At 37.5% G+C, this 17,152-nt stretch overlaps 1 protein-coding gene and 1 long non-coding RNA gene across 7 annotated transcripts in view; both read left to right on the forward strand.

Annotated features, from left to right (window-relative positions):
* Window positions 1-16,270, forward strand: part of grm3 (glutamate receptor, metabotropic 3) — a 40,656-nt gene extending 24,386 nt beyond the window's left edge. For 2 of the 6 annotated variants that reach the window (XM_083551765.1, XM_083551764.1), the window contains 3 exons: window positions 9,982-11,057; window positions 12,967-13,173; window positions 15,933-16,270. In XM_083551765.1, the coding sequence (XP_083407891.1) occupies window positions 9,982-11,057; window positions 12,967-13,173; window positions 15,933-15,941 (1,292 nt within the window). In that variant the 3' untranslated portion in view covers window positions 15,942-16,270. Of the gene's footprint in view, window positions 1-9,981; window positions 11,058-11,524; window positions 11,696-12,966; window positions 13,174-15,932 lie in introns of all 6 variants that reach the window. The other 4 variants (XM_083551763.1, XM_083551762.1, XR_014535306.1 and 1 more) reach the window with 3 other exon arrangements.
* Window positions 1-17,152, forward strand: part of LOC310731864 — a 307,021-nt gene that overhangs the window by 236,367 nt on the left and 53,502 nt on the right. The window lies entirely within an intron of this gene.

Consider the following 17,152-nt stretch of genomic DNA (forward strand, 5'->3'; position numbering starts at 1 on the left):
CTACTAGATAAGATGTAAATACAATAACAAACCCAAAATAATACTTTGCTTTGACAAATATTAGATTATGCAAGTTCTTTAGGCATAATATGCACCAGAGCCAAAGTATTTGTCAATAAACAAATTTATTGTAAAATATTGTGGCTCCAGAGAAAAATTTGTACCTCCATCACTGATTTCACTCTTCTCCTGTCAAGAGCCATATTTTAAAACCCTAGGAAGGTTCCTAATCCTGATTTAGGTTTAAATGCACTGTGCTCCAGAAGTGCTTGGCGCTGCTTGGGCTGTGTTTTGGCACAGCTTGTCTTTAATAGACTACTATCATCCCTCCTGCCAAGAAGGTCATTGCTAAAGATGGAAGAAACTATAGGCCAGTGGCATTGACATCTGTATTGAGCCATGGAGAGAGCAGTTTGCCAGCAGGTCTCTGTGGAGGTGAGGGATGACCTGGCACAGGATATGATAGTTTGTACAGCCTTAGCATGGTTCCTGCCAAACAACAAGGACAACCTGGGCCCACTGCTGTTTGCCTAATGTGGAGTCCAGGATGCCAACCTTCTCAACTCCCAGAATCCAGTTTTAGATGTAAGGCTGTAATGCAGTGCACCTACGTAGTTGTATCTACCTGTTTAGTTAATCAAATCTGGATCTGTATTCAGATCTTTATCACCATGAACCAAACCACTATGGCACTTTTAAACACTGGAAAACACTGGGAAGGCAAAACAGAGGTAGAAATGCCCTCTTAGCACGATTCGTGAATTCCACCTCAGCCTAATCCATGTCAGTTTAAAATTGTTTAAAATAAAGTATATAGCTACCAGATAGATTGATAAACACTGCTTGGCCCACAAACTTCATATCAAGATTTTAAACGTAAAAGTTCCACTCAATCTCAATTCTTGTGTTCTCAAAACTAAATAGTGTGTCTGCTATTCTTATTTGTATTTTTACCATGTATTTTGGTTATATCCCTACTTAGAACAGACCATCCTAAAGCTACATGACGAAAACTTTTTACGTGACAGGGAACAGCATGTGGTAAATGGTTTTATGCCGACTACAAAAATCCAAATGCCCCCCTAAGGCTGCTTCCTAGCTCCTGCACTGTTTTTAATTTACACCAGTGAAATAACACAAAACAGCAATCATTCCAAATATGCATAAGCATGGTCTTTTGGGCATTTCTAACGGGCAAATCTTTTATTATAAGTATGTGGAAGCACTGAGTACCTGGTTAGTGGAAAGCTCTCTATGAAACAGATTATCACTAAAAAAATAGTGCTGAAACCCTTGAAACACATTGTCAAAATTCAGTGATAATCTGGGTGCAACCACAAATTCATAATCAAGTCCAGTCCAGAAGTTATTTCACTCTCATTTATCTGCTTATCAAACTCAAATGTTTCCTGTTAACTTTGATTTACTTGTAGTCTGGTGCATTTATAGTTTAGTCAGGATTTGGTGAGGTTTTGTGACTCAACTTTTCTATAACTATAAAAAATTTAGCTCTAAAATTAATTTTTTCCTACTTGAAAAATGTCCATATATTGCTAACCTGCATTTTATTAGCTAAACTATTTTTATCTGCATTAACAGAAAACAATTTTTAAGACATTTTGGATCCATGTATTTTACAGCAGGCATTTACAAATTAAAGCAGTGTAAGTAAACTACATGCCTGAACCCATAAGCGAATATTTCATTTATTTTACAAGCTGCATTTTTAACAAACAGTATGGATGCTTGAAGAATGGTATAAAAGTTGCTTTGCCACCAGTAAAGTAGCATCGTTAGTGATTTCCGCTGCAAATGTTGAAACCTGTATCGAACAGCTTAATGATAAGGTGTCGTCATTGGCAACAGGCTCATTGTGACTCGCATGACAACAAACATGGCTGTCAAATACCATCTGGTGTTGTTAACTGTGATCGCTTTCCCCATGGCATATTCCCACCCAATCTGAGACTCCATAAGATCCAACTTGATTATGCCATTAAGGAGCTGGACTAAGTGTTTGACGAAAATCCAGCTTCATTATGCCACTATGCGGTTTGGACAGGGACTGTTCCAGATTATGAATGTCCATACTGAATACAGCAAGGCCTCCCGTCATAAAAAAAAAAAAAAAAAAAAAAAAACAAGATAAAAAAGAATAAATGAGGCAATGCAGCTGCTCTGATTCTGTTTGTGCTTCAATTAGTCCAAGTGTCTAATGAGTGGCACGTAAACCTGCAGTTCTTCTGCTCGTGTCTGGAATGCTAGGACAGTTTTGTGTCTTTTGTCGAAGTTTGCTGTGGTAGTGAAAATATATGGCTCTCTAGGTTGATAGAAAATTTGCCCTTTGTTATAGAAAATACATAAATATTTGTGACATCATTTGCAGATGATGGAAATTACTATTTTATATTATATTGTAAATGTACCTGTTTTATTTGTACTTGCACATTGTTCATTGTTCTTTAGCTAAGATTGCGCACCTTAGTTTAGATTTCATTTCTCTTTTTGGGTGTCTGCTTATTTATTTAATGCAATAATGAATGGGTATCTGGTGTTTGTTATCTGTATAATAAAAAGTTATATGAAATTCAGATTGGAATATGGAGTGCTAACTAACAGAAAATACAGAAAGATTAATTCAAAGCTTTTTACTTTGCTTGTTATTAACTGATCTAATGTCTGTTTTTTTGGAAAAGCACTATAACCCAAAGCTAAATGTATCCATTTTTGATTAAGCCAAATAGTTACCTATGCATGTCCTTTCTCTCTCTCTCTCTCTCTCTCTCTCTCTCTCTCTCTCTCTCTCTCTCTCTCTCTCTCTCTCTCTCTCTCTCTCTTTCTCTTACACACACATGTACAGGTGCATCTCAATAAATTAGAATAATTAAAAAGTTAATTTATTTTAGTAATTCAATACAAATGTGAAACTCGTACATTATATAGATTCACCACACTCAGTGTTTATTTCTTTACATTTTGATGATTTTGTCTCACATTCAACAAAAACCTACTAGTTCACATCTCTAAAAATTAGAATACTTCATAAGACCAATAAAAAAAAACATTTTTTGTGAATTGTTGGCCTTCTGAAAAGTATGTTCATTTACTGTACATGTACTCAATACATGTTAGGGGCTCCTTTTGCTTTAATTACTGCCTCAAGTCCTCAAAAGATTGGCTTGACACAAGTAATGCATCAGTTGTAGCCCATGGATACGTCTGTCTGTGGAGGCTCTTGAAGCACTGACTCCAGCTGCAGTCCACTCTTTGTGAATCTCCCCAAATTCATGAATGGGCTTCATTTCACCTTTTTCTACAACATTTTCTTTTTCCATTCTACTGTCCATTAATGTGCTTGGATACAGCACTCTGTGAACAGCCAGCTTCTTTAGTGAGGACCTTTTGTGTCTTACCCCTTACCCTCCCAACTGTCAAGTCAGCAGTCTTCCCCCATGATTGTGCAGCCTGAACCAGACTAAGACATCATTTAAAGGCTCAGGAAACCTTTGCAGGTGTTTGGATTTAATGAGCTGATTAGAGTTTGGCACCACGAATCTCCAATATTGAACTTTTTCACAATATTAAAATTTTCTGAGATACTGAATTTTGGGTTTTCATTAGCTGTAAGGCATAATCAGAGAAAGAAATAAAAACTTGAAATATATCAATCTGTGTGTGATGAATCTATATAATATATACGAGTTTTACGTTTTGTATTGAATTACTTAAATAAATCAACTTTTTAATGATATTCTAATTTATTAAGATGCACATGTATATACATTGATCAGGTTTAAAATTGTGACAATATAACATTATCACGGTTGAAGTGATTTACAATGATTATCTCTTTATCATGGCACCTGTTAGTGAGTGGGATATATTAGGCAGCAAGTGAACATTTTCAAAGTTGATGTGTTAGAAGCAGGAAAAATGGTGAAGCATAAGGTTTTGAGTGAGTTTGACAAGTGCCAAATTGTGATAGTTAAACAACAGGGTCAAAGCATCTCCAAAACTGCAGAGTTCAGTGTCTGTTAAAAGTGGTCCAATGAAGGAACAGCGGCTTGGTGTATCAGCGGTTATTTATGCTGATACACCAAGTCCTTGAGCTTTGTATCATATGTATGATATATATTCTTTTAGTAAAGTAGCCACAAAAACAGCTTCATCTCACTTTGGCATTGATTCTACAAGTCTCTGTACTTGTACTGAAGGTGTGAACATCCCTCTCCCAAAAGACATTCCCTAGAATTTGTATTGATGATGGTGGTAGAAAGCATTGACTAATATTTAGGGAATAGGGGTGGTGTCATCCTGAGAAGACGACTTCTATCAAGAGAGAGATGTTTTATTGGATTAATGGTTGGGTTAATGATCAGTTATAATAATTTACTATTGATTTGCAGTGACTCTTGGCCCTCTTACTGTATAACAGGGACAGGATTTTTGTCTCTTTTTAGATTTGATACCTGTTTATATATTCAGTGGCATATAACTGACATGTCTGAATGGAGATTATGTGGAGGAGTGAGAGGATGTAAGAGTAGGCTGTAAGAGCTGTAAGAGTCGTTTATTCCTCTCCACTTGTAAGATGTTATGGAACCTGAGTCACTGATTGCACAAGCTCAGTTTCTGCATGACAAAACTGACAGGCAACAGGGCACCATGTCACCATGGAGTGTTAGGAGTTTAAAGTGACCTGACAAACAGTACTTTAGATGTGAGCGAGAAAAAGAGAGAGTGAGTGAGAGAAAGAGAGAGAGAGAGCAATTAGGACAAAAGTGCCAGTCATTCTGTGTGACTGTGACACAGAGGAAAAAACTATATACTTTTGTTAAAGGTTGTTAAAACAGTGACTTTTTACTTAGAAGAGCATATGTAATGTTCTATATACAAATATAGAACATTACATATGCTCTTTTAAGTAAAAAGTCACTGTGTGCTCTCAATAGCTTAGTATATAATGTATATGGATTAATCCTTTTCACAGTCTCTTAACATTATGTTCGATTCTATGTACATTCTCTTTTTTTCTTTTTGCTAATTATAATACCATGAGCTTTACTTTTTTGCTATTTAAAAGCAAAAATCATTATTTTCTTAATAATATATTTATTTATTTTCACCTACACTGTACTGTTTTTCCAGCACCATTCAGATCAACAGCTACATTTGAGTGCAGTGTGCGCACTATATGGTGTGCGTAATAATGACAATGTACTGTATTTTTACAATTATAGTATTGACTACAAAAAGCATACCAATAAGTTAAACACAAAATGTAATTGTATCCAGAAAAATGGAGTTATGAAATAACTTATGTTATGTGGAAAGACCATAAAATTGTAAGAAAACACATTTAACACATGCATGCATTGTCCTCAGTTCTTTCTCGTATGTGTTTGGCATCTATGGGATCTCGAGCTTTTAGTTACGCTGCTCCTTATTTGTAAAATCTACTTCCTCATGATATTCACAGCAGTGAGTCTTTCTCTACTGTCAAATCTAATTTGTAAGCACATCTTTTTAGACAGGCATATCAGTGATACTGTATACATACATCTTATTTGCGGTGTAATGTTTTATTATTTAAAATTAGTTTTATATGTTATTTTATGTGTTTAAACTGTATTTAAGGTGTCCTTGTGTGTCATGTAAGGTGCCCGTAAATAAAAATTATTATTATGTTTTTTATTTTTTTTATTTTTCTAATTTTTTATTATTTTTTTATTATTATTATTATTTTATAATTATCATTATAAAATCATAAGGCAATTTTACGTTTTTATTTTAACAGGAGTTTTGTTCCCGTAGAATATATTATTTACTTTTATTTTCACACAACATGTAGCTGGGGACGTATTTCAAGCAGTCCTAAACCTGAGTTAGTTATGGATTCTTTTTTGTAAATAAACACCCACATCTTTAGTTAACATCTTATTCATTCTCATCTCTCTTTCTCTCTCTCTCTCTCTCTCTCTCTCTCTCTCTCTCTCTCTCTCTCTCTCTCTCTCTCTCTCTCTTCTTTAATTGACAAAGTTTACACCTGCTATCACCCAGTGGAGATCAAGTTACTATTCAATTCCACACCACAGTACACCATTAATGTACTTGAGCAAAAGTAAAAATCCACTGCTAAAATATTACTCCAATAGAATTTCTTTGTGCCAGTGGTAAGCGAGTGGAGTGCGTCACCAGACTGAAACAGAGTGCACTGATGCGTATTTGCTTTTACATTGTCGCAGTACAAAAGTGCTTGCGTTTAAATGTACTTAAGTATAAAAAGTACTGACATATGAGAACTATATTTTTATAATTAATTCAATGCTCCATTCTGAAAGGAGAGAGTTTTCTATTGTTTCAGGCACATATTGAGAGAACCCTTACTCCACTCAGACTCCTGTGAGAACCATGGGGGAGCAACTGTAGTCTCGTGACAGGTTCTTATTAAGCAGAATTTATGTATTGGCTTTAAAGTCTTGAGGAACAGCATGTTTCTTCTTAAAATCTAGTAAAGTAAAATGTTTGATATTATGCACTAAAATGTAGTGAAGTAAAGGTTTCCCAAAATAAAATAAAAACTGTCAAGTGTAGGCTTTATTGTAGGCTTTATTGTAGGCTTTATTGTAGGCTTTATTGTCATTCCAACCATATACAGTACAGTACACAGGGAAAAGAACCAGCGTTACCCCAGGAACAAAGTGCCACAGAAGACAACATAAATTAGCACAAAAAAAAAAAGGTTAAATACTTGCTTATTTTTGTGTTAATTTTTGTGGCCCGAATGCTTTGGTACCTTTTTCCACATGGCAGGAGAATGAATGTAGTGTTTGTGTGAATTCCAGTGGTGGAGTTTCAATGGTGTTACTTTCCACGACTGGAAGTAACCATAGTCCTCAAGCCTAATTTATCAAAGTTCTTCTTAGATTTATAATCCCGCTCTCTATACCTTTTTGCTGAAGGTGTTGTAAAAGGTTGGAGCAGTAGCAAGAATCAAGGCTTCCTCTGACCCACTTCATTCCCAGACTTGAATTAAATAAGTCGGTGTACCGTATGACATTTGGCAGAGATACAGAGATGTCAGGAATGAGAAAAGTCTGGCCAAGCATTCTGGAAGAGATAGAAAAGAATAAGAAACGGCAAGGGGTGAATATTACAACTGAGAGATTAAAAGCCGTTCAGAAGATACAAAAAAAAAAAAAAGGCTGGGCAAACACATTATTCGAAAATTTACATTTTTATATCACATTTAGAAATTGATTTTCTTTTTTTCCCCTTGCTGTATTTTAACGGGAAACTCCACTACAGAGCATAATAAAATCTCTATAGCAGTATCTATGATATGTTTAGTGATTCTGTTTCTAATTTGTTGTATGACACTGCATTTTTGTTTTATACATTTAAGCAATATTTTGGAATATAGCAAAACTCTAAAGAATGTTTTGGATGTAGTTATAATTAAGAAACTTCAGTACAAGGGTTATGAAAGTCGTACATTAAAAAGCCATTTAAATGAAATTTGTTTGCCTTTTGCATTTCGTCAAGGGTTTGAAAATGTTTATACAAAGTACACTCAACTGTATATAAAGTTTCACTTGCTATTGTGATAATACTCTTATTATAATTTAATTATTTAAAGCATTATTCAGATAAAGACTAACGCAAATCCCTTTTGTTGTGTCTTGGCCTGTATTAAAAAGCTTTTGATGCTTTACAAAATGTTCCCACTTCCCATGGAGCCTCAGTGCAAGCTGATTAACTGCAATTTGTGTTTATCATGAGTAATTTTATTAAAGGTAATTATCCTGTTACCAAATGCTGATTACTTAATTTGAGGGCGTGTGGAGCGTCTGCTGAGTAGAAAGATTAATGCTAAGAGTTGATGTAAAATGAGATGAACAGATACACCAAAGGTTAATTTGTTCTAGTTCGATGAAGTGCTGAAATGTAAGGATTGTATTGCCCATTTATGCCTATTTATGTGCCCATTTATACAGCATGTGCATGTGTGTGTGAGTGCTCACGTTGATAGTATCATCGTGATGGATGGGGTTCATAATGCCTAACCTCTTTTCCCTATCTGACGAGTCATCATTCCCCTCAGAGCAATTATACTTTCGGTGATAAATCACACACGGACTTTCCTGAGACCAGCGTTAAGAGCCATGCAGTGCACTCATGTCCATGTTTCTCACATAATAGATTGTATGACAAGGATTTCTCTGCATATTCTACATAATGTTTATATGAACTAAGATTTTTACACTTCTTTGTCCCGTGGCAATTTTCGAGAATTATTATTTTTTTTGTACAATTTTGTCATTTTCCACCACATCCATTTTCTCGACGAGATTGAAATATCAACTGTCTATCTAACAGAGTTGATTTGTTAATTTTGTTCTAAAGTAAGGACGTGTTGACAGGGGATGCATCACTTTTCAATCCTTTGTTATGGTAACCATTACCATGACTATGACCTTGGTTGTTATCCATGTGTACAAGGTCGTTATCCATGTGTACATACAGTGCTTTGGTTTTGTACATTCGCTATTACCCATACATAGCACTAACACATGGTTTCATTTAAAAATGGAACTACGTATCTACAAAATTAAATACATAAGAATGTTAATCACATCAGACCCAAACTTAAACCCATTAGTCATTTAACTAAATAGAAATACATAACTCACATTTTTTATAGAAACAAAAATACAAATACATTTTATTTTACAGGTTTTATTTTTCATGCTTTAACAGAAAGCTTGACAGAAATTATAAATACAAATACAAAGTGTATTTGCTTGGGAGTTGAGGATGGAATCAGGATTTATCAGTAGTTTTTAGCTGTCAGATACAAAGTTTGTGGGACTGCCTGGTCAGAGTCAAACTGCTGAAATTAGGATGCTAGTTTGCTCATATTTTTTCATAAGTTTCTCATAATATCGCTGCAGAAAAATCATTGTGTAAGTGCGAATCCCTAGTTGGGAGCTACAGTATTATGACTGATGGAGCAGAGCTTGAGTAACTGAGAGAATTTAAAGGCTGTGCTGCCATTTCTACCCCTACAATACAGAGTTTATGTATATCACTTTAAAAAATGGCTGGTGAAATGGATTTTTTTTTTGGCTTCTAGAAATTCATGAACATTTTTCGTTATATGTTGTTAAACCTGGTTAAAAAACAGCGACATAGATTTGGGCGTAACCACTGTCTGTACAATATCTGGTTAATGCTAGGAAATCCGTATATGTTCATTGAACATCATAGTCAGTGCTCTAGAATCCTACTCAGTTTGTGTAACTGATGGTTGTGTTGTTTGTACCAATACCATAACTATTTACTGCCGTCCCCCTTTAAAAAAAACAACAGTTCTACTTTTTTACCTTTGTGTGTCCTCAGAGCATGTGACATTGTGTGGGTGTCAGGCTTATGAGAGAACTCATAACTCATGCAAGCCAAATGGCATATAAAGTCAAACACAATGAAAGAGCTCGTATAGTGTATAGCAAACCCTTTATATAGTGAATGCCTTTTCTTTCACAGGCTGACGGTGCTGTTTATAGTAGGTCCTATTTCAGTATTCTGGCATTTTGTTTAGAATGTGCAACCGTGGGGGTTCATTATGCTCCCCTATGGTTTTAGCAGCCTACTGTTTAATTGCTTTGGGTGCCTGCAGCCATGTTGTAACGCTTACTGCTTATAATTGTAGTGAGTATCAGACACAGAGAAGTACACGTTTAGCTTTTTGTCTTTTTTTTGTCTTTTTTTGTCTTTTTTTTTAGGGGGGTTGTGAATTAGAAGCATGCAAAACAGAAACTCTAAACTCACAGCCTCTTTTAGTTTCATGTTTATGGTTGAGATCCAATTTAACCCTGTATCCTGATCTTGCCCTTGCTCACTCTCTCTCTCTCTCTCTCTCTCTCTCTCTCTCTCTCTCTCTCTCTCTCTCTCTCTCTCTCTCTTTTTCTCTTTTTATAGCTCCATTCTCCCCTCCTGGCTTAGAAAACATGGTAAAATTCGATCAATATGGAGATGGCATGGGCAGATACAACATATTCAACTACCAACGAACGCCAGGTAATGACCGGTTTGTCTACGTCCACGTTGGCGAGTGGGCGGAAACGCTGTCTCTTAATGAGTACCTGATTGGCTGGCCACGTGGGACAAGTGTTCCTACCTCACAATGCAGTGACCCATGTGCTCCAAATGAAATGAAGAAGATGCAAGCAGGCGAGTACTGCTGCTGGATTTGCACTGCTTGTGAGCCCTATGAATATCTGCCTGATGAATTCACTTGCGCTCCCTGTACTCTGGGCCAGTGGCCTCGGGCAGACCTGAGTGGTTGCTATGACTTGCCTGAGGACTACATCATGTGGGAGGACGCCTGGGCTATCGGGCCTGTCTCCATTGCTTGCGTGGGTTTTATTTGTACTTCACTGGTCTTCGCCGTTTTTATTCGCCATAACGAAACACCACTGGTCAAGGCCTCTGGCCGTGAGCTGTGCTACATCCTGCTTCTTGGAGTCCTTATGTCCTATGCCATGACTTTTGTCTTCATTGCCAAGCCGTCACCAGCTGTGTGTGCATTGCGGCGTCTCGGCCTTGGAACCTCGTTTGCAGTTTGCTACTCGGCACTGCTGACAAAGACTAACCGCATTGCCCGCATCTTCAATGGTGTGAAAGATGGTGGAGTACAGCGGCCACGCTTTATCAGTCCAAGCTCACAGGTCTTCATCTGCCTTGCGCTCATCTCCGTCCAGCTTCTGCTTGTGTCCATGTGGCTTCTACTGGAGGTTCCAGGCACCAGGCGATTCACACTGGCTGAGAAGCGTCAGACGGTCATTCTTAAATGCAATGTGCGGGATTCCAGCATGCTGTTGTCACTCAGCTACGATGTAGTTCTGGTGGTTCTCTGCACTGTCTATGCTTTCAAGACTCGCAAGTGCCCTGAGAACTTCAACGAGGCCAAGTTCATCGGCTTCACCATGTATACTACATGCATCATCTGGCTTGCCTTCCTGCCTATCTTCTATGTCACATCAAGTGACTACAGGGTATGTTGTGTCTGTATAGTAAAAAAAGGATGAAGTAAATTTAATGATATGTTTCTTAGTTAAACTTATTTTAACAGGGAACTGAGAACGAGCGATTGAAATCAGCAGGAAATTGTATTGCAATTGGTCTGGCATACCACCCAGGGTGCATCTAGTGCCTATAAACAATAAATAAATAATATAATATCCTAGGATGCACAAAGTAGGCAGGGAATTTTCTGAATAAAATTAAGACATAGTTAAATAAACATAGCACAGAATCAGTCGGCCCTAATAATGAATATTGGTGGCTTGTAAGCAACAAAGCTCATCAGCATTTCCCAGATAATTAGTCATGTATCGTATGAATTGCATACACAGTCAGAAGTCACAGTCTCTAACTCCGCACTGCTGTATAAACACATGACCTGCTGACGTGAGGAGGACATTTCTCAGTCTGCTCACTCTGTTTTTTTCGGTCTTTCAAGGCTGCAGTCAATGAAGTGGAGAAAAAGAGCATTTCTGAGAGAGGGTCTGGTCCTGTGAGAAACAGAGTTGTAACACACAGTGCTGATGCCTGTAGAACCATTGCAAGACTTTAGAGATATGACCAGGCTGAGAAAAAGACAAGCTAGAGAGAAGGAGACAGAGCAAAGCAGGTAAAGGAATACCAATTCCACTATTAAGAGCAAAGACAAGGTGCAAAGACAAGTATAGTGTCTCACCCTCACTCAGTATTAGGCCATTTGTCCAGTGCAGTAATAAAACTAAAGATTAACTGGAATAGATACCATACCTTTATTCCCTTTATTATGAAAGAATCCACATTTTTACATTAAGGGTTTCCTCAAATAAAATCATGTTAGAAAGCTAAGAAGTCTTAATCGTTCAAAGACTCTTTGAGTAAGCCTTTTTTTCAAGAGTATGGAAAAACCCTGGTTTCTCTGTTACAATTGGTCTCATTAGGACCATGTTTTATCTTTATGTGAACACATCCGCACTAAAAAAAACACGTTTCCTCCTTAGTGTTAGCGAGCAAATTTCCTCCACAATGTTACAAAACAGATTTCCAATGTGCACTTAGATATAAGAGTAACTCAAAGCCCTCAAAAAATAGGTTTACTCAGTAGTTATTTAGATGGTAGTTGGTTCTTAGATTTCTAAAAGGGTTTTACTTGCTACAATACTCCTCAGTTGGAAATACTCTGATCAGGCCTTACATTACGACATTACAGAATTATGACCGTTGATTGAAAAACACTGATTATCTCTACATTATGGCACCTGTTAGTGGGTGTGATATATTATGCAGCAAGTGAATATTTTGTCCTCAAATTTAATGTGTTTAAAGCAGAAAAAAATAGGCAAGAGTAAGGATTTGAGCGTGTTTTGACAAGGGCCAAATTGTGATAGCTAGATCTGTGTATGTTCTCTTATAAAGGGGTTCCTCAAGGGTCCTTTAAATGGTTAGGGGTTCTTTGTTTTGTAACAGGGTTTTGCATAAGATTATCATTAAAGAGGAAACTATCTGTTATAGATTTTTCCCTTTACTTAGGCTTTTTTTAGTTGATTAAGAGCATTTCATGGTCTTCAGTTCTTATCTACTCTCTATCTGCTTAATGCCTCAGTCACAGCTGTAATCCAGGAAAGATTGGCAGGGAGACACTAGAAGAGAAAATCTAAGCCTTCAGGGGAGAAGATTAGTCTGTTAATGGAAGATGTCCAAATAACATCTAATCAAATGCTATTTATGCAGCCACAGTGCTAACTACCATTTGTAATTAGCCCCATGTTCGCTCAATCACTCTCACTGTTCAAGGCAACTCCCACTATTCTACTTCAGCTAATAGCATTTGATGATCAGCATTATTGTAAGTATCTGTGGAGGTGTTTTGAAGTATTAAGTGAACTTTCACTGTCTCTCCCCCAGGTTCAGACAACCACAATGTGTATATCTGTGAGTCTCAGTGGCTTTGTGGTACTGGGGTGCATGTTCGCTCCTAAAGTCCACATCATCATGTTCCAACCCCAGAAGAACGTAACTAGTCACCGGCTCAACCTGAACCGCTTCAGCGTCAGTGGTCCGCCAGCTACCTACGCGTCACACGGTGAGGAGCCATCAAAGACTTCTGTTGCAGTAAGAGAACACAGTCTATCAGAGCTTGCCTACAGAATTATTTTAAGATCATCATTTTGTCATCTTTGATTTTTTTTTTTTGTGGTTACATTGCACATTGTAGATGAACAATATAATACAAGAGCTACTTCAGCAGGTTTACTTTCTCATGAGGTCCTACAAATTACAAATGAGTGGTTTAATGGACTCCTCAAGCATTCCCTTAATTTTTCATCTGGGTAGCTTAAAAGCTGATTAGTTTCTTGCCAGGTGTCAGACATACACTGTAGTTTGAACAGAGATATAACTATAACTGTAATATTAACACTGTGTTGCAGTTAAACGCAAAGGTTTGCACATTTGTATAACAAAAATATATATTTTTTTAAAAACACCAGACTTCTGGCTTTTAAAACAATCAAGTAATTATATACGAGGTGGTATCAAAAAGTTTCGAGACTAGTGGTGCTAACTGGGGCTATTTTGACCAAACGCGTTACCATGTCTGCGATTTCATCATGGACAGCAAGTTAGAACAAAGGGCAAATGTGAAATTCTGCGTAAAAGTGGGCAAATCTGCCGCAGAGACGTTTGACATTTTATGAGGTGTTTTGAGTGGCATGCGCACTTCAAAAGCGGAAGCACATCACTGGAAGATGAAATCAGGAAGAGATCAGGAAGACCTTCAACAAGCTGAACCCCTGAAAATGTCGAAACCATTTACCAACTTGTGCATTATGATCGTTGGAGAACAATCCACGATCCAATCAGAATGCTCTCACTTCTGCACCCAACCTACTCGCCAGATTTGGACTTCACCCTCTTCCCGGAGATGAAGATCCAGCTCAAACGTTGCCGTTTTGACTCCATTACGGAGATCCAGCGTGAATAACAGGAGGTGGTTGACACGCTTCGAAAAGAACACTTCCAGAACCCATTTCAGAAATAGCAGGAACACAGGGAGCGTTGTATTGCTGTGCAAGGGGACTACTATGAAGGTGCTGGTGTGTAAACTAAGATAAATAAAGTACTTTCTCATATAATTCTTATATACCTCGTATAATTAAAAGTATGCCAGGACACTGTGAATGCAGTTATGCACACGGTGAGTATTTGGTATATGGACACTTGCCCATCACACCCATACATGGTTCTTCCTCAAACTGTTGCCACAAAGCTTGAAGCACACAATTGTACAGAATGTATTTTTATATACTGTAGAATTAAAATTTTTTCCAAAACGCCCAAACTTGTTCCTATATAAAAGAGCTCCCATACAGACTGTAAAAATATGAAGACCTTTTGGCTGAACTTTAACACCAACTGCACCCCAGACCTCATCTCTCTAAATCAGTTCCTGATCCCACTAACGCTCTTGTATGTACAGTAAATAATCACAAATCTCTACAGCCACAATCCAAAATCTAGTGGAAAGTTTCTAAGAAGTGTGAAGCTTATTATAACAGCAAAGAGGAATAAATCTGGAACAGGATGTTCAACAAGGACTGGAATGTGACTGGTGAGGTGTCCATAAACCTTTGGCCACATAATGTATTTTTTTTCCTGTAAATACTTTATGTGTAAGCCTGGGAAGTTTACTAATATAGTTTTATACATTATATTTGCGATTTGACTCAGATCAAAGACACCAAAGCACCTTTAATGGTAGATAAAGCCTGTGCTAAACCGTAAATGTTTATGTACAGTAGGTTTGTAGTGAAGGTCTTGTGCACGTGTCGTGAGCGCCACTCTAAAGCATTCCAAAAGGAACAAGCAGCACTTCATCTTGGTCTATTTGGAGGAAGAATTGTCAGATTTATTTCAAGGAACAATAACAGGTAGCACAAAAGCCTCAACAGATTCTGCTTCCGCTGGTTAAATAAGCAGCTTGCGGTGATTGTTAATTATTGGTTTCTCTACGTGAGGCATAATTTGTGGATCAGTATTGCCACCTGATGAAGACGTTTATATCCTGGAGCGGAGAAGAGAACAGTAATTCCCGCTGCCGCACATGAACAGGCCCAAGCAGATCCCAGTGCCTTGGCTCTTATGTTTAATTCATAGACAAAAAAATTATGTAAATAATAAAAATGGATACAAAGAACAGGAGAGACAATTTATCTTGACGGAATTAATCAATTAATTGATCAGTCTGTCTACACTACTTTGCCAAAATTTTGCAGACACCAGGTCATAAGTATGGTATGGGCATGAGTATCCACTCTTGTGCTTGACCCTCCACTCTTCTGGGAAGATGTTCCACTAGATTTTGGAGTGCGTTTGTGGAGATTTGTGCTCATTCAAACACAAATGGTGTTTTTCGTAAAGTCAGGTACTGATATGGGTGAGGTGAGGAGGTCTGGGGTGCAGACAGCATTCACATTCATCCCAAAAGTGTTCAATAGGGTTAAGGTCAGAGCTCTATAGCAGGAGATCGGGAGTTTACTCCAACCCATGCAAAACATATCTTAATGGAGTTTACTTTGTGCATAGGGACATTGTCATGGTTGAACAGGGTCTCCTGGTTCAAGTTAAGGCAAAATTTCATGTTACTGCACCAAAAACACCCTATACAATTGTGTGCCTTCAGGTTTGCGATAACAGTTTGGGAAACAACCACATATGGGTGTGAAAATAAGGTGTCTCAATAATTTTGTGTATATAGTCTATCTGTATCTGTTTGTCTGTTTGTCTGTTTGTCTGTTTGTCTGTCTGTCTGTCTGTCTGTCTGTTTGTCTATCTATCTGATTCTGTCTCTCTTTAACTCTCTCTCTTTGCAGCATCTGTGAGTGGCCACTGTGTCCCGACGGTGTGTAACGGCAGAGAGATCGTCGACTCCACCACTTCCTCTCTGTGACCCCATGTCAACATATTGCTCTTTAGCGACTGTTAGCCAATCAGCACACATTGTGCTCCATCCAAGAACTCCTCCTGTCCACAGTGTGTAGAAAGTGTGTATTATTATTATTATTACTATTATTATTAAATTATTTTCTAGGGCTTGTACATATTAACTGAACTTGTTGTAGAGAAACAGAGGAGCAAAAAAGAAAACATTTCTAGGGTGATTTTGGAGACCTTTTTGTTTGATTTTTTTAATAGATTTATTATGTTTGTTGTAAAAAAAAAAAAAAAAAAAGATAAAACTTTACATCACTATGGTGAATTTATTAGAGAAGGAAATGTGTTAACTGGCTAAGCCTGCAATACTGGACAAACCTGGTTGTTTTTTCTTTTTTCTTTTGTAGGCCTCATTGTAACAATCGATTCCGTATGTATTTCTATGTTGTATATATTGTAAATAATCTTACTGACGGTTTTAACCACACAAAATAATAGTGTTGTAGGAGTGAAGTTGATATTCAGGATTGTACCGAGTGGCTGACCAGAGGATGGAAGTCTCACAGTCGTTTTAGTAAGCTTTCATATCGTCCGCTAGTGCTTTTCATAAACCGCTTCTCGCAAAGCATGCACAAAGTACTTCTGATTGTCAAACCTTTACAAACATGTGTTATTCCTGCAACACAAAGTGCTTGTTGAGACAGAAACGAGTGTGGGCAGTGATACGGTATTTAATGGCTCTTTGTGCCTTATCATGTGTTGAGTAGTTCAATATGAAAGCTTCCTCTACACCTTTAGGGGTTGCCGAGCCACTTTTTTTACATTGTGTATTATTTTTTACAACTAAGTGTTTTATACATTCCTACATTTTCAAGAAGGGGGGTGAACATTTTATGTGACTGGTTGCAGTGAGTAGTCATATCACTGGACTTGGGGTGCGTGTTTAATTTTGCTTCGGCTGGCGGTCATCCTACATATCGGTTTACTGAAGTGTCACGTACATTTTAAGTTTGTTTTTTGTTATTTTTTACGGAATGTAATAACTCTGGGCAAACAGACGCAACACATCATCGTAGAAGCGATGCGTTTGTGATTGACTGCTGTGACAATAAGCACAAGCAATGAAATGGTATGGAAGGTTAAAGCAAAAGAATATATT

The sequence above is a fragment of the Silurus aristotelis genome (genome assembly GCF_946808225.1).
Source record: "Silurus aristotelis genome assembly, chromosome: 10".
In the NCBI taxonomy this organism is placed as follows: Eukaryota; Metazoa; Chordata; class Actinopteri; order Siluriformes; family Siluridae; genus Silurus; species Silurus aristotelis.